We start from the raw sequence: 27,728 nt of genomic DNA on the forward strand, positions 1-27,728 counted from the left end.
CTAATTGGATATATTGGGGCAGGGAATTCCAGAGGATGGGAGAGGCTCTGGAGAAGTCCTGAAGGCGAGCATGAGAGGAGTTAACAAGGGAGCTAGAGAGCAGGAGCTCCTGGGAGGAGCCGAGGGGACAATTTATTTATATATATATATATATATATATATATATATATATATATATATATATATATATATATATATATAGGCAGATATCTAAGAAAGAAGGGATGGGAAATATCTGCCAGTCCACCCAAGACTCCAGCAAGCACCTGACCCTACTCCGTTACCAGGCAAAAGCTGGAGGCAATGCATGTTCACCGGTACTGAAAAACCTTTAACCTTTGTATGTGACTGAAGGATCAGAATCTGATCAAAATGGCAATCTCCAACCAGACTGGAACTTTTCCTGTGCAATGCTTAAAATCAGAAGAATTGGTCCCTTTTATTGAGGTGCCTAGGCCAGTTGGAGAATAATCTTCCCCCACAGATTTACCTCTGTGCAATATAGACAGTCATGGAATTCATCCACTATATTGGTTCGTGTGACACAACATGGACAGTCTGAGAAAATGTTGCCCTATACTGTCCAGGAGCAATTGGGACTGTCTTCTTACAAATAGGTTCTGTGGTGTAATACTGACAGAGAATTCTTCCTCCTGAATGGTTCATGTGGAGGAATATGGACTGTCTGAGAGAATTTCTTATCTAGATTGGTTTATGTGGAGCTATATGGACTGTCTTCCTACAAATACACCCTCTATGGCAACATGGACTGCCAGAGAGAAATGTTCCTCCATGCTAGTCCATGTAGAGCAGGGTTTCTCAACCAGGGTTCCCCAGAGCCCAAGGGTTCCTCCAGAGGTTGATGTTCCAGAGACAAATGTTCCTCCATGCTGGTCCAAGTAGAGCAGGGTTTCCCAGAGCCCTAGGGTTCCTGCAGAGGTTGATCTTCCAGAGAGAAATGTTCCTCCATGCTGGTCCATGTAGAGCAGTGTTTCTCAACCAGGGTTCCCCAGAGCCCTAGGGTTCCTGCAGAGGTTGATGTTCCAGAGAGAAATGTTCCTCCATGCTGGTCCATGTAGAGCAGTGTTTCTCAACCAGGGTTCCCAGAGCCCTAGGGTTCCTGCAGAGGTTGATGTTCCAGAGAGAAATGTTCCCCCATGCTGGTCCAAGTAGAGCAGGGTTTCCCAGAGCCCTAGGGTTCCTGCAGAGGTTGATCTTCCAGAGAGAAATGTTCCTCCATGCTGGTCCATGTAGAGCAGTGTTTCTCAACCAGGGTTCCCCAGAGCCCTAGGGTTCCTGCAGAGGTTGATGTTCCAGAGAGAAATGTTCCTCCATGCTGGTCTATGTAGAGCAGTGTTTCTCAACCAGGGTTCCCCAGAGCCCTAGGGTTCCTCCAGAGGTTGCTGAGGAACTGAGATGTTCTCAGTTCCTTGAGCAATGAGCAACTTCTCCCTCTCTGATCTTTTTAGCTATCTGTAAGGGGGTAATTCTTCCCAATGACCACACGTATAAAGAATATTCTTCCCACTGATCATCACACTAATGTATCATGAGTCGTAGATCTGTTGTTTTTTTTTAGCAGGGGTTCCCTGAGACCAGAAACGTCCGTATTTCAAGAGTTCCTCTGTATTGTAAAGGTTGAAAAAGGCTGATGTAGAGCAACAGTGCCTTCCTACAAATAGGTCCCGTCATATAATATGAACTCTTTGAAAGAACTCTTTCCCATAACTGGTTTATGTGAAGCAATATGGACTACCTTCCAACAAATAGGCCCTGTGGTGTAATGTGGATTGTTTGTAAAAAATAACATCTGATATACAGGTTCATGTACAGCAAAGCAGGCCGTCATTCTACAAATCCAGTGTTGCAATATGGACTGTCTGAGAACTCTTCTGATATACTGGTTCATGTGGAGTAATCCAGACTTTCTCCCAACAACGGGTCCTATAGTGCACTACAGACTGAGAAAATACTTTCCCTAGATTGGTCAATGGAAATACAGACCATCTGAAACATGTAGCTTTCATAAGCGAGGGCCTGTTACTGGAGAAAGAGTGACAGAACCTTGTATACAGCAATGAGACCAGCAGGGATATACCATGCATATAAAGGGAGGTGATGGCGGTGTGAAGGCTTTGTAATGGTGCTGCATACAGACATGTCACCCCCCACCCCGAATGTGCAGCTGGATACAATCAAGCCTGGGTCTCTTGCCACTTCATTCATAACCTGACCGCTGACAACAGGATCAAAACTACAGGAAAGTCAGAGCAGGCAGCGCCATCATTAGCAGCACCCCGAAATGTTAAACACGCTACTGGCCACATTAATAGGCCTGATTTACAAGCATTGGGGTGGGGGTGGGGGTCTGGCAGGCCGTTTAGATGAAAGTGGAGAGATTGGTCACTGGAATCGCACAAGTTTAGAATACAAGTGTTCAACGGGCCAAACTTAACCGGAGGTCATCTCTACACAGTGACTTAAGGGGCCCATTTGGACCAGATGTGTCTTATCCAGTGAATTCCCAACACATAGACAATTGAATGTTCATTAAGTCCTATACATGGTGCTGCAGTGGTGTGCATTAGAAAAAGTAGGACATTATGCATTTTAGTACATTGCAGTGTGTTGCAATGTATTACACCGCACTGCACCGTGGTGCATGAAGATGCATTAGCTGTAAATAAGCCTTTCCATATGAAGAGAGTGAACTTGTTTTCCTCCAGGCATAATGAGTGCCCCCTTGTTATTTGCAGTGACTTTAAATTGAACAATTTTGCACCAAGTTAACTATATGGGCCATTTATACATGGTGACCTTAAAGTGGTTGTAAACCCTTACAACACACTTTGACCTACAGGTAAGCCTAGATTAAGGCTTACCTGTAGGTCCAAGAAATATCTCCTAAACCTACATGGTTTAGGAGATATTTGCCGAAAGACAGCCACCGGTGTCTACGGCGCATGCGCCGTAGATAGCAGCGCGCAGGTGCACTGAGCGCGCCGCCCTCAACGGCAATATGCTGCGCATGGCGGCTCCCGTGGGCATGTGCGGGAGTGACGTCATCGCGGCTTCGCCGAATGACAGCAGCAGAACGGCGAGACCCACCGAGAAGATGGATGCTCCGGATTACAGGGGACAGCGGTGACTTCGCTGGCTCCTGTGTCAGGTAAGTAACACATAATGGACTACTATGCGATGCATAGTAGTCCATTATGCTTTACCTTTGCAGGGAATGAAAGAGGAAGTAAACTCATCAGGGTTTACTTCCTCTTTAAAGTGATTGTAAACCTCTAAAATGAAAAAAAGAACAGTGTGTAGCTGCCTCCACCCAAAGCACCTAGTGTGATTTCTGTCTGCTGTCTCCCTGATAATCTGTGCTCTGATGCCCTGTACACATGACCGGTTTTCCCATCGGAATAAACTCTGAAGGTTTTTCCGACGGAATTCAACTGAAACTGTCTTGCGTACACATAATCACACTAAATTCTGACCTTCAAGAATACGTTGAGGTACAACATGTACGATGGGACTAGAAAAAGAAAATTCAATAGCCAGTAGCCAATAGCTTCTGTGTCGTAGTTGAATGCATGAGTTTTTGCACGTCGGAATTGCATACACACGAACCCATTTTCGGATAGGAACTTTTTCCGACCAAAAAATTGAGAACATGCTCTCAATCTTTTGCTGGCCGAAGCACTTTGGTCAGAACAAACACTGCATTACGCAGGGTCCAGCGCTATGAAGCTGCTTTACAAGGAATCTTCTCTCCTTCCAATGAGGCTCGGGTACCATCCATTTTGGCTGATAGCTTTTTTTCGAATGGATCCGATTGAAGTCCATGATTCTTAATAGAACCGTCCAGACCTCCAAGTATGCGCCAAGAGCACATGTATCACATGAGTGACCACCACCTTGCAGACACTGGCGAAAAAACAGATGTGCTTCCTGTGAAGGAGGGGTTATATAGGGAAGGATTTCCTGTTTGATCGATCCACCAGTGTCCATTCACCTATAGATGGCGTATAACCCAGATAGTAATTATTATAGCTGCTCTGTGTCCCATGATGTACGATAAAGAAAACTGGCCTGAGCTGAACTGAGTGGTGGGGAACCCAAAAAACAATTGTGAGAAGGCCCAACGTAAACAACATGAAACCGGGGACTGCCTGCAGCTCAAAGAGCCGTCTGAAGGACCTTACACCAAAGCTGGCATCAGATGAGGCAGAAATGTCCACCTGGTAGAACTTAAGAGAACATGTCAACAGAAGTCTAGGTGACAACCTTACAGTTGCCAAATACGGAAATGCCCATGAGGCCCTCGCAAATCTAGCAGTCAGCCTTAAAGTAGAAGTAGGGCCAAAGCTCTTTTGGACCTACTTCTCCTGTGGGTCACAGGAGTGCACTTAGTTCTGCACTCCTGTGACCCGTATTAAGCCTACAGCAGGCTAAAGTCCACTGTTGGCTGATGTCACTCAGATGGGTCGAGGCTCAGGAGTGATCCCTAATTAAATGTCAGGATCCACTAGAGCTGCATGATTAATGTTTAAAAGATCGTGATCTCAATTCAACCCTCCACACAAGCTTAAAGTGTTTGTAAACCCTTACAGACAACTTTGACCTACAGGTAAGCCTAGATTAAGGCTTACCTGAAGGTCCAGGAAATATCTCCTAAACCTACACGGTTTAGGCGATATTTGTAAATGACAGCCACCGATGTCTACGGCGCCTGTGCCGTAGACAGTGGCGCGCAAGCGCAATAAGCATGCCGCTGCTAACGCCAATCATGCCGTTAGTGGCAGCTCCCGCGCGCATGCATCACCGTGGCTCCGGCCAGTCACAGCGCCGGAGCACGATACGCGGAAGTCACACCGGTATCATGGCGGCGCCGGAGTAGGACAACAAGGGTCGCTTCGGGTGCTTCCATCTCAGGTAAGTTATTCATAATGAGCTAGTATGCTATGCATACTAGCTCATTATGCCTTTGCCTTGCAGGGTCTATTTTTATTTTTTATAAAGGCTTTACTTCCTCTTGAATCCAGCATTTCCATGATTCATGTAACAACTGCAGAGCAGTAGTTCTCTGCTCACAGCTGTCAAAAAAAAAAAAAAAAAAGCAGCAGGCAATGTTTATCAACAACATTGCTCAGTGCTGAAAGAGAGATAAAAAGAAACATTGTATCTTTTCTGTTCATTTACAGAACAAAGGGATGAACTTCGGTCTATAAATATAGTCAGTTTAAAGCAACCTTGTCAAGCAAAAAAGAAAAATTCGTTTTTTTAGTTTTTTTTTTATTAAATTGTTACTGTTTAATCCCTTAATTCACTTGAATCAGCTTTACTAACTCCTTATTCTCCTCCTCCATTTAATTATTATTTTCCTGCTGATTTTTTATTTTATTTACTATTTTATAAACTATTAATAATGAAAACGTTTTTTAACCTACAAACCAATCCATGAATGAATGAATGAATGAAATACTTGTATAGCGCACAATGCGAACTGAATCGCCTCTAGGCGCTGTGGCGAGCTTTGATCATCTGCTAAAAGAGGAAGGTTTTGAGTTTTTTCCTAAAAGCCAGGTGATTTTCTTCCAGGCGGATGTTGATTGGTAGAGCATTCCATAGCCGAGGCCCTTGGACAGCGAATCTCCGATCACCCTTGGATTTATACCGGGCTTTGGGCACGAGGAGGAGGTTTTTCCATAGACAAGCTCAGGTACCTATGCCACAAAAAAGCCACCACTTAAGCAGTATTCTGTCAAGAGAGCATTATTACTTGTTGGTTGCCCCCTCCCGCAACTTAGTTACCAATCTGTGGTTCTTCACTGCCTCCCCACGCCATCAGAGCTCTTGCTAATTTGCTCTAACAGAGTAGTGCTTTCAGGTTTCAGGGGGGCAGTGTAACCAACCTTGACTGACATGTTTCAGGCCAGCTGCTGGGCCCCAATACGGTCACCGGGGGGGGGGGGGGGGGGGGAGAAGAGCAGTAATATCTACCACGCAGGTGAGCTTACCCAGAGTAGACTCCTGCAGTGGGAAGGTGGCAAGGGAGCGTGGATAGGTGGGTATACCATACAGCAACCTTTTCAACACAGAGGAACCCTTGAAATAGTTCTCCGGTCTCGGGGGAACCCCTGCTAAAAAATAGAAATCTACAACTCGTGATACATTAGTGTGATGGTCAGTGGTAAGAATGGTCCTTACACTTGTGGTCATTGGGAAGAATTACCTCCTTACAGATAGCTAAAAAGATCAATGGTGTCGGTGGGAACTTATCTGAGAGGCAGAAATTGCCCAATGCTGAAGGAACCCCTACCAACCTCTGGAGGAACCCCAGTGTTCCACGGAACCCTGGTTGAGAATCACTGCCATACAGCGAGGATGGGCTACCAACAAGCACTGCCAGATGTCTGCCCGAATTGGTAAAGCGACAGCATCTCTTGAAGAGTAAATTAAAAGATTATTTAAGCATAGCAAAGAGGCAACGCTTCCAAGCTAGCATTTGCAGATTCCACTTCGGGTTGCTTTTTTAACAACAAACATGCCCTTGAGACAAAGACATATCAGCACAGGACCCACAAATAATACTAGCCTTTAAAAATAAAATTGTGAATAACGTAATCCTCCCCCCATCAGATGCCACAGAGGAACCGAGCCAATAATTTGCAATAGGAGGTCTCAGCATGAAGCAATGTGGAAGAGGGTATGGGCTGTATTTCCCACAGAACCCAGTAGGTCTGGCAGCTGGCACCAACACCACTATTGCCCAACTCTCCGGAGACGCGTAACCGCTCTGAAGAACAGACCCCAGGCCTGAATGTTTCAGAAAATCCTCCGTACCTGCCAATGCATATTTTGGATTCGAGATCACAGATGGAGAACATTTGAGGGCACGGTCTGGTCTTGTCCCACAGACAAAATAAAACATATTTACTATTTTTCCCTCTCCTTCCAAAAAATAAAAAATAAAAAAAAATTGATGGCTTTTTAAAAAGGAGAACTACTGTCTGTTTCCAGGGAATTAGGATTATGAAGCTTCTCTGAAAATTTTTTGATGTTTTATGACATTTTTCTCTGATTGCTCAGCCATATTTTCACAATGGCATTTCATAGGCTTGGTTCACACGGACGCTAAAAGGAGGCTGCTGGCACATTTTCAACACCCTCCAAGAACTTGCCGGCCACTGTGCCTGGCAGGGCGTAATGAAGCCTCTCTATAGCTTTTTACTACTGTGAAACGCATGAAATAATATTGAGGTCTCTGGGATCCTCTGCGAAAAAAAAAATTATAACCCCATCACACAGTAAATAAGGCTGATTATTAAGTTATATTAAAAAGAAAAAAGGGAAACAAATGGCATTTTACTGCATTTTATACCCAGCGTGGACCAGATTTTATACCCTCCACACGACAAAAAAAAAAAATTTCAGCAAATATAACAATGTAATTAAATTCCTAATAATAAGAAACAGACAGTGCAGATTGTAGTGCCCCCTTACATTGGAGGTCAGTGGAAGAGTGCCCCTCAACATTGGTGATCAGTGAAAAAATACCCCCCGTAAATTGATGGTTATTGAAGAAGTGCCCATTTACATTGGCAGTCAGGGAAGAAGTGCCCCCCTAGATTAGTGGTCAGTGTAGGTGTGCCCCTTACATTGGTGGTCAGAAGAGAAGTCCCCCTTACATTGGAGGTCAGTGGAAGAGTGCCCCTCAACATTGGTGATCAGTGAAAAAATACCCCCCGTAAATTGATGGTTATTGAAGAAGTGCCCATTTACATTGGCAGTCAGGGAAGAAGTGCCCCCCTAGATTAGTGGTCAGTGTAGGTGTGCCCCTTACATTGGTGGTCAGAAGAGAAGTCCCCCTTACATTGGAGGTCAGTGGAAGAGTGCCCCTCAACATTGGTGATCAGTGAAAAAATACCCCCCGTAAATTGATGGTTATTGAAGAAGTGCCCATTTACATTGACAGTCAGGGAAGAAGTGCCCCCCTAGATTAGTGGTCAGTGTAGGTGTGCCCCTTACATTGGTGGTCAGCAGAGAAGTTCCCTTACACTGGTGGTCAGAGGAGAAGTATCCCTTATGCCCCTTACACACTATAAGATTTTCTGCTGATTTTTTCCTTCAGGTTTACCAAAACCATGTAGTAGAAGGGCCTGCCTGATTGCATACGAATTGAAACTCCTAAGGTTTGACCTCAAATTATATGGTTTTAGTAAATCTGAAGGAAAAACTCAGCAGGAAAAAAACTGATTGTGTGTAAGGGTCTTTACGCTGGTAGTCAGCAGAGAAGTTCCCTTACACTGGTGGTCCCCTAGGGAGGGGTTTCTAACTGTGGGGGGTGTGCACTGACTGGGGGTACAGAGAGATCGCTGTTCCTGATCACTAGGAACAGACGATCTCTCTCTACTCACCGGTCAGAACGGGGATCTGCTTTGTTTACACTGACAAATCCCCGTTCTAGCTCTCTGTGGAACGATCGCGGGTGGCAGGCAGACATCGCCACATCGGCTCTGGCGGCACGCACTTGCTATAGCTATTACATGAAGTGCTGTACCGGTAGGGTGATTCGCGTAATAGACTCACCCTATATCCACGGCCGGTGGTCGGCAAGTGGTTATAAACCCTTCCATATACCCAGTGAAGTAACTGACCTCAGGTACTACACAGAGATGAAACATATCCTCCTACATAAGTGGAGTCCTGTTTATCTGCAGCATTCTCTTCTCTACAGTCTCCTAAAGCACAGTTTACACAGCATCTCTGAGCTCCAGAAGGTAGGGATATGATGTCACACTGCACAGCATAGAGCAGAGAGCTGAGTGTAATCTGAGACCTGAGTGGAGGGAATAGACATCCACCCCCCTCTACATAGCTCATAGGAAAACATGAACAGCGGAGGCTGTCAATCACCTGTTTGCTGAAGCTCAGCTCCCCCATCATATTTACACAAATAAAGCTACTACATAGATGGTAAGCAGGCAAGTCACATGAAGGCCACATACCTCATATCCAAACTGTAGCTCATCAGATGTCAGCATGATGATGTCATCATCGATGGCCAAGACGGCTTCAGTTTCAATCTCATCGTAAGGAAAAAAGCGATTGCTCAATTTGTTCTCTTGTGTCCTGACCACCTTCAGGGGAACCCGGATCTTGGGCCAGAGGGATTCTGAAAGATGAAGGTCAACATGACAGAGATGACCAATCAAGAAAAAAAAAAAAAAAGATAGCGTGTTGTGCTTAACCAAGCTGGAAGCCCATTAAAGCTTTGGGATGGCAAACGCACTACCAATCTCAAAACGCAAGTTCAGGTGGCATTATTTTCAACACCAGTTCCCATTGAAACAATGCGAGAAATGCAGCTTTTCCTGCACTGCATTGAAATTGCATCCATGCGATTTGCTGTGGGCGTCAATGTTAAATAACGACACTTCGCAATTATGTGCCACTTTGTGCTGGTCTACCACATAAAATCCCAATAAAATATATGGCTGGTGCCTGATTTTGTATAGGTACCCGCTCTCTTCAGAGCGGTTACGCGTCTCCACCCAGATCACCAAGGCGATCCAAGCAGAAGTTCACCACCCTCCGCAACCTCTTGGGACACATCATAGGTCCCAGGAGGTGGCGGGACCATTCACAGGGCCCAGGGCAGCTCGTCCATGTGCAGTGGGACCTGGCTGTGAAGCAGCAAGGAGTCACAGCCGGCTTTCAACAGGTAGCATGGTGGAACCAGGGACCTGAAGACCGACGAAGCCCATGGGGCCCGCCCAATAGGGGGCCCCCCCGACGAGATACATAGTTGAGTGTACTAGGCTTGGCTCTGCTCATTCATGCCCAGTCCCACGACTGTGAGCCGAGCCAAGCACACTCGGCTACTCTCGGGACTGCGAGAGAACCCAAGAGCTGCTGTAACAACATATTCGGCGACCCATCGCAGTTTGCTACGGAAGTGACGTTCCGTCGCCGCCATCTTGCTACACCCCACACTCGTCCACAGTAAGGATACACTAAGAAGGGGTAAAGCGGACATGTTGTTACACCCACCGGAGTTTTGCATTTTAGACGTATTTATAGCATTAAAGTTAGTATATAGTGAAATACAGCACTTACAACTCCGTCTGACTACTTAGATGTTGAATCTTAAAAGCAGCAAACTTCTATCAAGATTAGCAAACCTGTGAGATGAGCAGGGTTGCCGCTGCTTTTTAAAATTCAAGATCTAAGTTGTAAGTCCTGTATTTCCCTATATAAACTACTGTTATAAATACGTATAAAATGCAAAACTCCGATGGGTGTAACAACATGTCCACTTTACCCATTCTTGGTGTATCCTTACTGTGGACGAGTGTGGGGTGTACCAAGATGGCGGCAACGGAACGTCACTTCCGTAGCAAACTGCGATGGGTCGCCGAATATGTTGTTACACCGCTGAGAGGACCCGAGAGCCGCCGAGATACACAGGACTCTGTATCTCGGCAGCGCCATTTTTAAAACTTCAAGACTGCAATGACAAGGCTGCAGATGGATGGGCAAGGCTGCAGATGGACACTGACAAGGCTGCACTGATGGGCATTTAAAATGTAAGTATTTTCCTTAAACTTCCCTCCTAAAAGTTTTTATCCTTAAAATTCCCTTCTATAACACGCACCGTGTTATACACCGATAAATACGGTAATGTATAGAAGGTCGGGCCCGAAAGTGACCCAGGCCCAGGGGCCCCCCACCACCCTAAGTCTTGCCCTGCTAATTGTTGACTGGTCCTCTTTCAGAGCTTGGCCTGTGTGGATGAAAGGCAGCTCGGTGCTCACAAATCCCCGGCTAGGAGACATTAAAACGTGGAAGAATTCCCTTTCCTTCATTTAATTTGACCTTAGGAAAAGAAATAAGTAAAATAAATGACTGCACTAGACAGACACCAAAGAGAGAAAATTAAGATAAATACTCTTAAAACATCACTCCGCCGTAGCCCATGTGTATATTCCCTGCAGTTTTCAAGTGCCTGACCGCAGTATTTATTTAAATGAAATTAAAACGAAATGTTAGAGGGCGGGGGGTGGGGGGGTGGGGGGGTAGACCTTGACGTCTCAGCAGACATATCCAAGCCGCGGCCAAATGCGGCCTTGTTAATTATCACCCTTGTCGACTACTGTAAGGAGGCAGCGGACCTCGCAGAAGTGTGTGCGCTCTGATGTTTCCCCTCCATGATAACTTATTATTTAGATATAATTATCCTGGCCTCGCAAACATTCCCAGCCTGCTGAGCGGGAGGATCACTTTACACGGCCCCACCGCCCATGTGTTTGGCTGTTATGGTAATGGGGGGGGGGGGGGGATAAGCGCTAGAACGGCCCAGACAATGCTCGCTTGGTGCTGCGACGCAGCTGCCGCTGTTGATATTGCACAGTTGTGAATGTCGCGCGGCGTTGACGGACACGGCAAAATTTTGACGGAATCAACGTACACGTCGAGGTGTTCAGATGCCCCAAAACCTGCATATGAAGGGGCTTTAAAGTAGATTTGAAAAATACCACATAAGCTCCGGGATCGGCAAATATTGTCAAAATCCATTCTTCATGTGTATTCTTGAATCTCGTTTTTTTCTTTCCAGATCTGTGCAGTAATCCAGTGTGAGAATTTCCCCCAGTAATAAAGACCGCTCACTGCCGCTCTCTCTCCTTGTGCAGGAGGACTGGTCTTGTCAGAGTGTTATGCCCCGTACACACGATCGGACATTCAGACAACAAAATCCATGGATTTTTTTTCCGACGGATGTTGGCTCAAACTTGTCTTGCATACACACGGTCACATAATGTTGGTCGGAAATTGCGAACGTCAAGAACGCGGTGACGTACAACTAGCCGAGAAAAATGAAGTTCAATAGCCAGTGCGGCTCTTTGCTCGATTCAGAGCATGCGTGGGAACTTTGTGCGTCGGAATTATGTACACACGATCGGAATTTGCGACAGCGGATTTTGTTGTCGGAAGATTTGAGATCCAGATCTCAAATTTTGTGCGACGGAAATTCCGATGGAAAATGTCCGATGGAACCTACACACGGTCGGAATTTCCAAAAAAAATAAAAAATAAAAAAAAAAAAGCTCCCATCGAACATTTTCCGTCGGAAAATCAGACCATGTGTACCAGGGGCCGACCGACCATTCGGGCACTGGCGAGGGCCCCATGCCACTAAGGGGCCCCATCAGGGTTGCCAGCCTCAATAAAACCAGGGACAGTATGTAAAAATCTGTTTTTTTTTAAATCCCAAGATTATAGCTGCCCTGCCTCTCCAGTACCTTTTTAGTGTGTGTATGCTTATTCTGTGTGTGTATACTATGTGTGTATAATGTGTGGCCCCATAATCTCCTATTGCCTGGGGGCCCCACAATCTTCTCCTATTGCCCAGGGGGCCCCATAATCTCCTATTGCCCGGGGGCCCCATGAGTTGTCAGTCCGCCCCTGATGTGTACACGGCATTAGAGTCACTAACACTATTCTTCTGCCGATTTACCATCAGATCGAGATTTGGATTGCATTCACTCATAATCGAGGCTTGGCTCCTATATCGGTCTTCTTCGATCTACATCACGGATTGAAGCGTTTTGGAGCCCGCCCCTGCTGGATTGATTTAAATATAGCGTGGCGGCATCGGCACGTACATGCCCCCCTCCTCCGATGACGTCAGTTGTGACGAAACATGTACGATGGAGCCTATATACATGCTGTCGCCAAGCTTGTTTTGTTGTGTACACAAACTGATCGATGTCTATGCATGGTTTACATTGCATACATGCCTGCGTTTTTGAGATGTGAGTACCCTTTATCCCATCTGTGTGCAATAAACTAGTGTTTACGTCACTACACTATGTGGATGTTCTCCTTCATTTTCATATATGAAACACATTGTTTGCCCTACGTCCATTTGCATTCTATTGGGATCACTGAATAGTATCTGTTCCTGGAAAGATTTGTGATGGCTGATTGCTGATAATTTACTTATCTGAGCATATTTGACTCTGTGATAGGATCCTCTAACTCTGGTAAGAGTCCATCTCACACTGGGTGGTGGAGCACGCTGGTGACTGTTGGATCACGCACATCATCTGTTAACTATTGTTTCTGCACTACTATATGAACTTTATTCATCATTCCATTATTGTTTGGATTTCACATTGTGGGATTGTTTGTTTACAATTTAATTGACTTTATTAGCGCTGCAATATTTAATATATTTTTTGTTTTATTCCACTGCACAGTTTTATCTGACTGTTTTTTGCTAGCTTCTTGTTCATCGCGTTTTGAGATTTTCTATTTGATTTGTAAGTGCATTTTCTTTCCATTTTTGGTCTGGTCTCCGCCCCCCTCCTGTAGTTCTCTGCAGGCAGCCTGTAGTGGGTGGAGCCTGATAAGCACCTCCCACAGCTCTTCTCCCTCTCCTTGTGCAGGGTGACTGGTCTCGTCTCCGCCCCCCTCCTGTCATTTTCTGCAGGCAGCCTGGAGTGGGTGGGGCCTGCTGGGTCCCTCCCACAGCTCTGCTCTCTGCACAGGCTATGTACAGCACAGTGATGATGTCACTGCTTCTTTTAGAACACAATATCTGGGTTTGCAAAGGCACGTGGCGCACGCAATGTACACTTTTATCCTCTGTGACTACTAAGGAGTATATTTAACCACTTCACAACCGTGCTATAGCCAAAATATAGCTACAGCAACGTTGTCCAGTTCTGGGAGGGTGTCCATGGACGTCCTCCCAGAACCCTACCTCCCACGTGCCCCCTGGGGGCATGCACATCCGGCACACTCTGCGGAAGCTGTGACTGTTTGATACAGCTGATCACAGCTCGAGGTAAAGGGTCAATCACAAACTTTGCGGTTATTGGCAGTCCTTTCAGACATGCTGTCTCTGTGTGAGGAAAGGTTTGCCAATAACTGGCAAGGCTGTCAGTACGTTGTTTCACTGATAATCAGGGGCACTGATGTTCTCAGTGCAGCCTCATCGGTGCCCAGTGTAGCCTCATCAGTGCCCATCAGTGCAGCCTCATCAGCACACATTAATGTAGCCTCATCAGTGCAGCCTCATCAGTGCCCATCAGCGCAGCCTCATCAGTGCCCATCAGCGCAGCCTCATCAGTGCCCATCAGCGCAGCCTCATCAGTGCCCATCAGCGCAGCCTCATCAGTGCTCATTAGTGTAGCCTTATTAGTGCAGCCTCATCAGCGCAGCCTCATCAGTGCCCATGAGTGAAGAAGAAAAATTATGTATTTGCTAAATTTTAAAACAGAAACAATTTTTTTTGTCTTTTTACATTTGTTTAGCAAACAATAAAAAAAAAAACTGTGGTGATTAAATACCACCAAGAGAAAGCTGTGTCCAGAAAATGATAAAAATTTCATATAGGTACAGTGTTGAATGACCGCACCGGGTGAAAATGCCCGGTATTAAAGTGGTTAATGGGTTTGTACCCTGCGTCCAGCTTTAACATGGTAATTGTCATTTCAAAAATTGTTATTAATCATTTTCAAATCTGCAGCTTTCATTTTAAAGTGGTTGTAACTTTTACCTACAGGAAAGCCTATAATAAGGCTTACCTGTAGGTAAAACAAATATCTCCTAAACCTGTACGGTTTAGGAGATATTCCCCTCGGTATGCGCCGCTGACTGCAGCGGCGAATGCGCACGAGGGGATTCTCGGCCTGAAAATCCGGCAGTGGCCGGCGGCCGGAAAGAAATCTCCCGCGCGCATGCGCGGGAGTGACGATATCACGGCTCCGGCCACTCACAGCGCCGGAGCCGCGATACCCGGAAGAAACGCCGAGGGAGCATGTCAGCTCCCTCGGCGTGGATCGTGCCAGATGTCAGGGCCTCGTTCTAAGGTAAGTATTTCATAATGAGCTAGTATGCGGTGCATACTAGCTCATTATGCCTTTTGCTTTGCAGGTGTTAAAAAAAAAAAAAAATAGCGGGTTTACTACCGCTTTAAGGGCTTGTGCGGTGACTGACACTTTTTTCTGCACTTATGTGGAGTTATGCAAATATCAAAAAATCTTGATGGGTGGATGTCAAGTCTGGAGGAAAAGGTGCTTCTAGGCAGGCTAGGTAACGCCAACATGTGACGCTGAGCCTTTTTTCTTATTTTTTTTTACGATTGAAAGAACTGAAATCCAATGAATGAAAAGGGTGGGCCAGGGACAGTCAGGCTGGGGAGGGAAAGGGCTAGATGATGCTAGCCCTTTAGATGATGATGCTGGACATCCTCGAGCCAGGAAATGAGACGGGGCTCTGTCTGACCTGCTGCAGCTTTCTAATGCACATGGTGAGAAGCTCACAGAGTGCAGTGAAATCTGGAGACTGTACAACTGTGCAAGACTGAAGACTGTATACATTTTTATTTATTTTTTAATACAAGGGTGATTAAATCTTTGCTCCTACGAGTGTACATCCCTCCATTAGTTCTAAAAAGTGCTAAAAATCTTTTATTGCCCCGTCCACTCACGCATGGCTCTCAGATGTAGAAGGGAGGTCGGGAAATTCTTGTTGTCATAGGCTGGAAGGAGGAACACTATTAAAGTCATCTATTTTCCCAGTGCAATAACAGGGATGGGGGGGGAGCGGTCATAAAAAGGTGATCTCAGAAGAGTCATGGGTGGGGGGGGGGGGGGGGCTCTTATCTGCCACTGTCAGGAGTAATACCGACTTCAAACTCATTCCTCAGGCTTAACTTCTCAGAAACATCCTGCGTTTAATGGTCATTAAATGACAGCAGCCTTTAAATGATGAGGGCCATAAGAGAGCGATAGGAGCTGGAGCGAAACCTGTGACTGCCTTGTAAAGGGCAATTTCGGCACACATGGAAAGCAAATACAGGAATAGTTTTACCTGGTGGAGGACTTGCATATACTCTAGATTCCCCTCACTATTGTGCCATATGTGGCACAACAATAGGAGGGTGACAACACTTTTCAAAGCAGCATGCAGGTTCTGCAATCACTGACTCAACTGCTTTAGACTATGTAACAAACTGGCAGCACTAATTTGTTGACAGTTATCAAGCAAAGCAAACACACTTCCACTGAAAGGCTTATTTCAACTTTCAGCATGTGTGGTAACCCACAGAAGCTGCCAATAACAAAGTGCTTACATTTCTTACAGGTCATGAACTCCAGTAAGATTAGTTCACGGGTAAAGCTATGTGCAGGTACCTTGGGGTGGACCAACATTAGTTTGACATGCAATTTTGCATGCCAGTTTTTTTTGGGGGGTTTTTTTGGGGGGTTTTTTCAGTGAGCAAATAGGATGCACAGAATGAAAGGTGAACTCCAGACAAAGCCATTAAAGTGGAACTTGCATGTAGAAGGTCTGCTGTTTAGAACTCCCCCTGTTGTGTGTATGACAGCCAGCACTCTTTTGAGAAGGCTTGCCACAAGAGTTTGGAGGATATCTATACCTATTCAGCCAGAAAACGCATTTCTGAGGTCAGGTACCGGTGTTGGATGAGAAGACCTGGCTCACAATGGGCCTTCCAATTTATCCCAAAGATGTTCAGTGGGGTTGAGGTCAGGACTGTTGTGTTCCTCCACACCAAACCATGTCTCACAGTTGGGCCTTCCAATTTATCCCAAAGGAGTTCAGTAGGGTTGAGATTAGGGATCTCATGTTCCTCTACACCAAACCATGTCTCACAGTGGGCCTTCCAATTCACCCAAAAAGGTGTTCAATAGGGTTGAGGTCAGAAATCTTGAGTTCCTCTACACCAAACTATGTTTCACAATTAGCCTTCCAATTTATCCCAAAGGGGTTCAGTGGGGCTGCGATCAGGACACTCATGTTCCTCTACACCAAACTACCGAAAACATGTCTCACAATGGGACTTCCAATTAATCGCAAACATGTTCAGTAGGGTTGAGGTCAGGACTCTCGTGTTTCTCCACACCAAACCATTTCTTACCATTGGGCCTTCCAATTTATCCCAAAGGTGTTCAGTAGGGTTGAGGTCACGACTCTCGTGTTCTTCTACACTAAACCATGTCTCACAATGGGCCTTCCAATATCCCAAACGTCTTCAGTAGGGCTGTGGTCAGGACTCTCACTTTCCTCCACACCAAACTCACCAAAGCATGTCTCACAATGGGCCTTCCAGTTCATCTCAAAGGTGTTCAATAGGGTTGAGGTCACGACTCTCGTGTTCTTCTACACTAAACCATGTCTCACAATGGGCCTTCCAATATCCCAAACGTCTTCAGTAGGGCTGTGGTCAGGACTCTCACTTTCCTCCACACCAAACTCACCAAAGCATGTCTCACAATGGGCCTTCCAGTTCATCTCAAAGGTGTTCAATAGGGTTGAGGTCACGACTCTGGTGTTCTTCTACACTAAACCATGTCTCACAATGGGCCTTCCAATTTATCCCAAATGTCTTCAGTAGGGCTGTGCTCAGGACTCTCACTTTCCTCCACACCAAACTCACCAAAGCAGGTCTCACAATGGGCCTTCCAGTTCATCCCAAAGGTGTTCAATAGGGTTGAGGTCAGGAGTCTAGCTTTCCCGCCATACCAAACTATGTCTTTATAGACTATGCTTTGTGCACTTGGACTCAACAATTTTGAAGGGTCTGCACACACTTTTGGCCCTACAGCGTACTATCACCTAAAAAAATTTATGGTTACCCTTTAGGGTAAACTAGTGCGTGCCTTTGTAGGGCAAAGTAACAGGTTGACTTTAATCCTGGTCCACATATCTATTCATCCTTACCTTTCCTTTACTCCTGTGATGATCTGTTCTTTAAAAAAGTGAAGTGACTCAGGCCGCGTACACACGGGCGGACTGTTCGCCCAACCTTGTCCGCTGAACAGTGTTTGGGCGGACAGTCCGCTCGTGTGTGGGCTTTCAGCGGACAGTTTCAGCGGACAGTTGGACGAACAAGGTTTTTCGGAAATTCCGTAAAACTGTCCGCTGAAACCTTGTTTCAGCGAACAGTCCGTCCGTGTGTAGGCTTGTTCGACAGACTAAGTTTGGCGCATGCTCAGAAAGGATTTACACGCCGAAAGTTATAATGCAGTGTATAGGACGTCGTATTTTTCGTCCCGTCGTACATGCCGTTCACGTCATCGCGCACGGTTTCAGCGGACTGTTCGTTCGTCGTGTGTGGCCATGTCCGTCCATGCTAATTTTGAGCGGACTGTTTGCCGAAACTGTTGGACGGACAAAGTTGGGCGAACAGTCCGCGCGTGTGTACGCGGCCTCACTATATAAAGGAACATGTGAGTTACTCCTCTTTTGGTATGGCTGCTCAGGCATTACAAGTGGAAGGGGAAAAATGTATTGGTGCTTACACAGGGCTAACTCTCTAAGCTTTTGGTGGCTGAAAAAAAAAAACAGGGTGAGGAGAGATGGAAAGGCGAGCATAAGCAGCTGACAGGGTTTCCACATTGCTGAAGCACAAGTTCACTTTAAATAAGTCTTGCTATGGAAGAATTTACCTTCAGGTGGGTCCTTATTCTGATTATTCCACACGACCAGTAGCTTGGACAGACTGGGGACTTTGGACACCTCGGTAATGACCCGGAAGAGGCTCTCAATACGGTCGTACGTCAGGACAACGGCAGTAAAGCCTTGGGACTGTGGAGGGATCAGTGGTAGGAAGAGAGGATTGTTCACGCTACTCCACTTCTACAAGAGATATAAAAAAATTTTTTTTTTTAATTGATAGAGATAGTAGAAAACACAATACAAACACAAAGCAAAGTATGGAGAACCCAGAGAACATGAATCATGCTTTACCTTTTTCTATAGACTATTAGTGAACACCAACGTACTGTTGATGCCCACCTCAAGTCCTCATTATCAACAGTATTGTGTACTCCCACTTAAAGCCTGATTTCAGCTGGTATGTGACAACTTAACATGGAGACAAATGGTTGTCAACCTATAAGTAGATATGAGCTTGGGTAGGTAGCATCCTGGTCAGGATTCAAACCAATGACCCTAGTCCTGCAAGGTAGAAGTGCTAACCATTAAGCCCCATTTGGGTGTTCCATTGTATGAAATATACAATGCTTTGAACTGCAAAGGAGATTTTTTTTTTTTTGCACTCACTATAAAATCCTGATCTCTGATGGTCACTGAGGGACACAGCTTCTTCCCACCTTAAAGTGGTTGTAAACCCTTACAAACCACTTTGACCTACAGGTAAGCCTAGATTAAGGCTTACCTGTAGGTCCAAGAAATATCTCCTAAACCTATACGGTTTAGGAGATATTTGCCCGAAGACAGGCATGCGCCGTAGACAGCGGCGCGCAGGCGCACTGAGCGCGGCATTTCCAACAATGGAGCTGCCGCGCATGCGCTGGAGTGACGTCATCGCGGCTCTGCCGAATGACAGCGGCGGAGCTGCGAGACCCCACCGAAAAGATGGATGCGCCGGACTACAGGGGACAGCGGTGACTTCGCTGGCTCCTGTGTCAGGTAAGTGACACATAATGGGTTACTATGCGATACATAGTAGTCCATTATGCTTTACCTTTGCAGGGAATGAAAGAGGAAGTAAACCCATCAGGGTTTACTTCCTCTTTAAGTAGACCAGTTGATGTGGCTGCCTGTCAACTCTAGTGCTTGCAAAAACTGAGCATGTTTGGTAGGGATGGGATTATGGTCTGTGGGAATGCCCCCTAGTGTCCAATCCTCCTGTAGGTGGCAGCATAACCCATAGTATGGAATATACTTTACTGTGTCCCCCCAAAGAACACTAGAATAGGGTTTCTTAACCAGGGTTCCATGAAGCTCTAGGGTTCCTCCAGAGGTTGCTAGGGGGTCCTTAAGTAATGAGCAGTTTCTGCCTCTTAGAGAAGTTCCCACTGATCTTTTTAGCTATCTGTAAAGGGTTAATTCTTCCCAATGACAAGTGTAAGAAGCATTCTTCCCATTGACCATCACACTAATGTATCATGAGTTGTAGATAGCCATTTTTAGCAGTGTCCTAAGACCAGAAAGTTATTTCAAGGGTTCCTCTGTGCTAAAACGGTTGAGAAAGGTTGATATAGAAAGATACTTAAAAAAAAAAGTTACGTTTTGGCCATGTGTAAGGGGATCTCTGTATGTGACAAGGACAATACTGTGCTAATGTACACGGCAGAGCGAAGTTCTGGAAGTCGAATAAACAAAAGCACAGCTCATTGCAGCCAATGGGGGCACCCACACTTTCCACGTCCAGTGGAAATTGCCCTCCTTAGTCCCACGTCTCCGGAGCTGGACAGAATTCCCTGGGAAAGGAAACGCGACGCAGTGTAGCAAAGACGGGACGCTGACACAAAGTGGGCATGCGGGAGCACAAAGTAAATAAAAGCGCCCACGGTACAGACAGATTAAATGACTCAAACAAAACGACAGTTGTGCTTTTGGAAAGGAAAAAATAGCCAAGGAACCCATTAAATAATTTTTTTCTTTTTTTTGGGGGTGGGGGGGGGGGGGGGGGGACAAAATAACTAAAAGTACTTCTCTAAGATTGATTTCTACAGAGTTTACAAGATTTGAATTTTAATTAGGCAGACCAAAACTGTAAAACCTTCGTCCCTGGATGCTGCCAATGAGATGGAACCCAGAGGGGTTGGCAAGCGAGGGCATACACAGTCTGTTCCTAATACAGCGCCAGCATGGATCAAGCAGACAAGTGGGGGGGGGGGGGGGTTCTTGGGTAATGGTCACCATTGGACAGGAATCAATAAACACATAGGTATGTTGACTTAAAAAATAAAAATAAAAAAATAACTTGCAAATTAATGAATACATTAAAAATGAGCAACAAAAGCAAACTCTGTACAATGCTATAGCCTAGGGGAGTGAATACGGAGAGAGTATGGGAATCGCTGTGTAGGGATGTCATGTTTATGTTGCCTTTTATATACATTTTTGTCAAATTCTAAAAAAAAAAAAAAAAAAAAATTGTATTTTTATAAACCTTGTTGCACTTTAGTATGAACATTACTCTCGTTAGAGCCCCACGGGCCACTTGGTTTTTTTGTTGATAAAAACTCAACTTTGTTCTATGTGGTAGCTGAATGGGAGGACACTTGTAATGATCTGTTCAAATAGGTTCACCTATTTTGCCACTTATAAAATGATACATAAAAGGAAAATTGGTTGCTTATTAAATAGTTACTAATACTTTATATTAGATTAAAGAATTTGTGTACTTATAGGCAATTTTGTGCGGCTGAAATGGTTAGGTCACTTGGAACAAACCAATGTTATTCAACCTTAACATATCATGAAAAAAAACGTAGCATCCTAGATCTTAGATATATTTTTCTCTTTTTTCTTCTTCCCGTGATTCAGAGGCTCAGCCTTTTTGCCAACAGTGACTCAGCATCTCAGCCCACAGCTTCCCCCTCCCAGCAGTGACATTGTTGCTCGCCCCCCCCCCCCCCACCCCTTTTTCCCCCTCCTCAGCAGTGATTCACCAGCTATGCGCCACCTGTTCTCCCATTCCAAAAGGAACTCTGCAGCTCAGCTCCCCCCTGCTTCCCTCTCCCATTAGTGGTTTTGCAGCTCAGCTCACCATGATTGCTCTTCCCTGCAGTGACATTGAAGCTGCTTTATCCTTCCAGCAGTGGCTCTGCAGCTCAGCTCCCCTTGCTTTACCCTTCCAACAAATACACCGAAACTCAGCTCCCCCTGCTTTCCCTTCACTGCAGTGACGCTGAAGCTCAGCTCCCCCTGCTTTACCCTTCCAACAAAGACACTGAAGCTCAGCTCCCCCTGCCTTCCCTTTCAGCAGTGACTCTGCAGCTCAGCTCCCCTTGCTTTACCCTTCCAACAAATACACCGAAGCTCAGCTCCCCCTGCTTTCCCTTCACTGCAGTGACACTGAAGCTCAGCTACCCCTGCCTTCCCTTCCAACAAAGACACTGAAGCTCTGCTCCCCCTGCCTTCCCTTCCAGCAGTGACTCTGCAGCTCAGCTCCCCTTCCTTTACCCTTCCAACAAAGACACTGAAGCTCAGCTCCCCCTGCTTTACCCTTCCAACAAAGACACTGAAGCTCAGCTCCCCCTGCCTTCCCTTTCAGCAGTGACTCTGCAGCTCAGCTCCCCCTGCTTTACCTTTACCAACAAAGTCTCTGCAGCTCAGCTCCCCTGCTTTCCCTTCACTGCAGTGACATTGAAGCTCAGCTCCCTCTGCCTTCCCTTCCAACAAAGACTCTGCAGCTCAGCTCCCCCTGCTTTCCCTTCACTGCAGTGACACCAAAGCTCAGCTCCCCTTGCCTTCCCTTTCAACAAAGACTCTGCAGCTCAGCTCCCCCTGCTTTCCCTTCACTGCAGTGACACCAAAGCTCAGCTCCCCCTGCCTTCCCTTTCAACAAAGACTCTGCAGCACAACTCCCCTGCTTTCCCCTTACTGCAGTGACACTGAAGCTAAGCTCCCCTGCCTTCCCTTCCAGCAGTGACTCTGCAGCTCAGCTCCCCTTGCTTTCCCTGCCTGCAGTGGCACTAAAGCTCAGCTTCCCCTGCTTTCCCCTTCCAGCAGTGACACTGAAGCTCAGCTCCTCTTCCAGCAGAGACACTGAAGCTCAGCTCCTCCTGCTTCCCCTTCCAGTAGTGAGTCAGCAGCTCAGCGCCCCCTATTCTCTCCTTCCACCAGTGACTCTGCAACTCAGCTCCCCCTGCTTACCCCTCCCTGCAGTGAAATCAAAGCCCAGCTCCTTATGTTCTCCCCTTCCTGCAATGACTCTGTAACTCAGCTCCCCCTGCTTACCCCCTCTCAGTGGCTCTGCAACTCAGCTCCCCCTCCCAGCAGTGGTTCTTCATCTCAGCTCCTCCCGTTTTCCCTTTACACCAGTGACTCTGCAATGCAGCTCTCCCTGCTTCCCTCTCCCAGCAGTGGTTCTTCATCTCAGCTACCCCTTCTCCCCCCTCTTCAGCAGTGATTCCGCAACTGGGCTCTTCTTTTCCCACCTTCCAGGAGTGAATTAGCAGCTTGGCTCTCGCTTCTTTCCCTCTCTTGGAAAGAACTCAATGGCTTAATGCAGAACTTCCCTCAAAAAAGGAATTAAAAGTAAAATTAAGTCCCGCTGGTTCATTCCCTCCCCTCAGCCTGTAATGGAGTAAGTTATTTTTTTCTGGGGGGGGGGGCTAAGTTTCTGGTGGGAGGGGTGAAACGGGTAGCTGAGCTGCTGAGTTTTTGGTGGGGGGGGGAGGGGGAGGTGAAACAGGTGTAGCTAAGCTGCTAAGTTTCTGGTGGGAGGGGTGAAACAGGGGGAGCTGAGCTGCTGAGTTTCTGGTGGGAGGGGTAAAACAGGTGTAGCTGAGCTGCTGAGTTTCTGGTGGGAGGGGTAAAACAGGCGTTGCTGAGCTGCTGAGTTTCTGATGGGAGGGGTGAAACAGGGGTAGCTGAGCCGCTGAGTTTTTGGTGGGAGTGGTCAAACGGGGAGCTGAGCTGCTAAGTTTTTAGTGGGAGGGGTGAAACAGGGGGTGTTGAGCGGCTGAGTTTCTGGTAGGAGGGGTGAAACAGGGGTAGCTGAACCGCTAAGTTTCTGGTGTGAGGGGGGAAACGGGTAGCTAAGCTGCTGAGTTTTTGGTGGGAGGGGTGAAACGGGTGTAGCTGAGCCGCTAAGTTTCTGGTGGGAGGGGTGAAACAGGGGTAGCTGAGCCGCTAAGTTTCTGGTGTGAGGGGTGAAACGGGTAGCTAAGCTGCTGAGTTTTTGGTGGGAGGGGTGAAACAGGTGTAGCTGAGCCAAGTTTCTGGTGGGAGGGGTGAAACAGGGGGAGCTGAGCCACTAAGTTTCTGGTGGGAGGGGTGAAACAGGGGCTGCTGAGCTGCTGAGATTCTGGTGGGAGGGGTGAAAACAGGGAGCTGAGCTGCTGATTTTCTGGTGGGAAGGGTGAAACAGGGGTTGCTGAGCGCCTGCGTTTCTGGTGGGAGGGGTGAAATGGGTTGCTGAGCGCCTGCGTTTCTGGTGGGAGGGGTGAAATGGGTTGCTGAGCTTCTGAGTTTCTGGTGGGAGGGGTGAAACGGGGGTTGCTGAGCTGCTGAGTTTCTGGTGGGAGGGGTGAAACAGGGGTTGCTGAGCTGCTGAATCACTGCTAGGAGGGGTAGCTGAGCTGCTAAATAACCGCTAGGACAGGGGTGCTGAGCTGTCGAGAGGACTTCAAGGCTTCTTCTGTAAACTTTGAGGATGAACTACTCCACAGTGCTTTCTGTTACAGATGTCACAAGCACGTTTTCTAAAGCTCATCTACCGCATAAGAATGCGAAAAATACTGGAATGTTCATGGATTGCAACTGGCTCACTTTAAGGATTTTTGTGACAGCAGGCAGCGTGAACAAAGGCACACCTATATCCAGTTTCTGTCTTTTGGTTCGCTGTAACTCAGACATCGTACAAAATAAAGAGGACAGATTTATGCAGCCAATAGGTGTACATCTTCCATCCATTCCCTGTACACAAGGCCTCTATTGTCCGCTCGTACTGATACATATTCACAAGCATGGCTGTTCATATGGAAGCAGTCAGGAGTCCCTGCCACTACCAATTACCCCGCTGTGGAACACGGTATAAACAAGCCAGACTTCTGAGCACCTAGCTTTATGATGTGACCCAGGCCAGCCGCTAACAACACGTGAACTATGCCAAAACAGTTTTGTGGGGGCAACTCCGGCTATTAGTCAAGATTTTAGTAAAAAAAAAAAAAAAACTGCAGATGGGTATAACTGTATCAGTCACAAAGCTGTTCATAGGCTATAATGCCATGGAATATACACAATGATAAAAGTACAATACAAGATATACAATCACCGGCCACTTTATTAGGTACACTTGTTCAACTGCTTGGTAACAAAAATTGCTAATCAGCCAATCACATGACAGCGACTGGTGAAGACGACTTTCTGAAGTTCAAACCGAGCATTTGAATGGGGAAGAAATGGGATTCAACGGACTTTGAATGTGGCATGGTTGTTGGTGCCAGACGGGCTGGTCTGAGTATTTCAAAAACTGATCTACTGGGATTTTCACTCACAACCATCTCTCAGGTTTACAGTTAATAGTCCAAAAAAAGAGAAAATATCCAGTAAGCGGCAGTTGTGTGGAGGAAAATGCCTTGTTGATGACAGAGGGGAATGGGCAGATTGGTTCCAGATGATAGAAAGGCAACAGTAACTCAAATAACCACTTGTTACACCCAAGGTATGCAGAATACCATCTCTGAATGCACAACACATCGAACCTTGAAGCAGATGGGCTACAACAGCAGAAAACCACATTAAGTGCCACTCCTGTCAGCTAAGAACAAGGAAACTGAGGCTACAATTGGCACAGGATCACCAAAATGGGACAATAGAAGATTAGAAAAATTTTGCCTTGTCTGACCAGTCTCAATTTCAGCTGCGACATTCAGATGGTCGGGTCAGAATTTGGTGTAAACAACATGAAAGCATGGATCCATCCTGCCTTGTATCGCCAGTTCAGGCTGGTGGTGGTGGCACAATGGTGTGGGGGTATATTTTTGTGGCACAATTTGGGCCCATTAAGTACCAATTGAGCATCGTTTAATTGCCATGGCCTAACTGAGTATTGTTGCTGACCATGTCCATCCCTTTATGACTGCAGTGTATCCATCTTCTGATGGCTCGTTCCAGCAGGATAATGCACCATGTCACAAAGCTCCAATCATCCCACCACTGGACAATGAGGTCACTGTATTCCAATGGCCTCCACACTCACCAGATCTCATCCAATGGCCTCCACACTCACCAGATCTCATCCAATAGAGCACCTTTGGGATGTGGGGGGAACAGAAGATTCCCATCATGGATGTGGAGCCGACAAATCTGCAGCAATTGCATGATGCGATCATGGACCAAAATCTCTGAGGAATGTTTCCAACACCTTGTTGAATCTATGCCATGAAGAATGAAGGCAGTTCTGAAGGCAAAAGGGCCAGTGAGTGTAGATAACTTTATAGAAAGGTTCGCATTTCCATGATCTTAGTGGTACCTTCATCAACTATTTCATCAGCTGCTTCACATACACCTCTACTTTCTCCCAAATCTGTACAGCCAAAGTGAACATGCAAATTTAGACTTTTCCCAAAAGTCAGCAGCTGAGCCCTCACCTCTATATCGTTAACAAGGTATGGCTTTTGAAGTATGGAGAGCAGCAACTGCCAATGGAAGTGCAGATGTGTTGTTGGCGCCCAACAGGTTAATAACCTGTTTTTCTATGGGTAGATTGGATCAATGTTTTTGTCCACTATATTATCCACCGGGGAGTTTTTCTCCGAGTTCATTGACAGAAACAGAGCTTCTGATCCCTGACTGTAGGGTTATAGCGCCACCTACAGGAGTAAGACACTGGGCAGAAAAAGAAATCCGCCTATGGGCAGTCCTAGCTGGTGTAAACCCCCTTCTCTGCTATAGGAAAGCCAGTTAGCTACAAAGCACTGTTAGAAGGAGAAACTCCAATAGAGGGGTGGGTTCTGTGGGTTCCATCAATGAACTCAAAGAAAGGGATTGTAAGGTAAGAAAAATCCAGTTTTCTCTTCCGTTTATTAATGGAAACAGCTCTTCTGATTTTTGACAATAGGAACATCCCAAAGCAGTGCCTCAAGAAGGGGAGGGCAACCCCCCCCCCCAAAAAAGGAGACAAACAGCAAATACTAATTTGATAATAATTCTGGAACTTTTGGAAAATAATTATTTGATCCACTGAAGATTTTGTAAGTTTGCCAAATGAAGGGTCTATATTTTTTAAGTGGGCAAACTTTCAAAATCAGCAGGGGATCAAATAATTATTTTCCCTACTGTATAATAAATAAAAAAATGATACAGTAAATGGTAGTCTCAAAGCAACAGCAGCCATATAATATGTCCCAAAAAGAAGGTGAGTGAATGAAGAAATGCCTAGGTATCAATCCTCCAGGTGCTCCAATAAGTGTGCAATAAGGACTCTGTGGACTCTTTAATTAAAAAGAGGCAAAATGGTACTGATATATTATTGGACACCATTACAGGGGATGGACAACCACATCCTGGTTTCGAATAATGTGAGGATTCAAGGAGTGGAAGCTCCACCCAATGTGTTTCATCATATCTGACATCTCCCCCTGACGTCAGATGTGATGAAATGCGTAGGATGAAGCTACCAATCGTGAAGTCATCACGTACTCTTAAACCTGTAAGTGGTTGGTGGTTATCTGGAGGATGTCCATCCCCTGTAATAGGATCCATTAATATATCAATGCCTTTTTGATTGTTTTAATTAAAGAGTCCACCAAATCTTATAAGAGTGCTTATTGTACACATAGGTGGTGGAACACTTGGAGGATTGATGGCATATACCTAGGATCTTCTTCATTCACTCACCATCTTTTTTGGGACATTTTAGATCACTGCCTTTGCTTTGGGTCTACTCAATAACCTTTCTGGGACTACCTTTTTACTATATAATTTTTTCAATTATTATATATTTTTAGAGGAGGCCACCACGCCTTTTCTTGGACTGTCCATTAGCACCAAAGGAGAATCCCTCCTGAAGGAGGCCATAGCAGACAGGCACACACGAACTGTCGGGACCACTTCCAGGGAGTGCAACACAACAGCCCCATAGTGTGACAACGGTGGAAACAAGGACGGCAGGACAATATTCTCATTCAGGTGAAAATCTGACACCACCTTCGGAGTAAAGGAAGGGCATGAACCGCAAACCACCTTATCTTTACGCAAGACCAGAAAGG

The 27,728-nt window shown here is 46.1% G+C and overlaps 1 protein-coding gene across 2 annotated transcripts in view; it reads right to left on the minus strand.

Moving 5' to 3' along the window:
* EXT2 (exostosin glycosyltransferase 2) overlaps positions 1–27,728 on the minus strand; it is a 113,099-nt gene that overhangs the window by 23,482 nt on the left and 61,889 nt on the right. For both annotated transcript variants that reach the window (XM_077453478.1, XM_077453479.1), the window contains exons 9-10: positions 18,483–18,672; positions 9,009–9,175 (exon numbers count right to left, since the gene is read on the minus strand). In XM_077453478.1, the coding sequence (XP_077309604.1) occupies positions 9,009–9,175; positions 18,483–18,672 (357 nt within the window). The remainder of the gene's footprint in view (positions 1–9,008; positions 9,176–18,482; positions 18,673–27,728) is intronic.

This window comes from Lithobates pipiens, unplaced genomic scaffold, assembly GCF_037356315.1.
Source record: "Lithobates pipiens isolate NorthernLeopardFrog02 unplaced genomic scaffold, aLitPip1_a1.2 Scaffold_24, whole genome shotgun sequence".
Taxonomy (NCBI): Eukaryota; Metazoa; Chordata; class Amphibia; order Anura; family Ranidae; genus Lithobates; species Lithobates pipiens.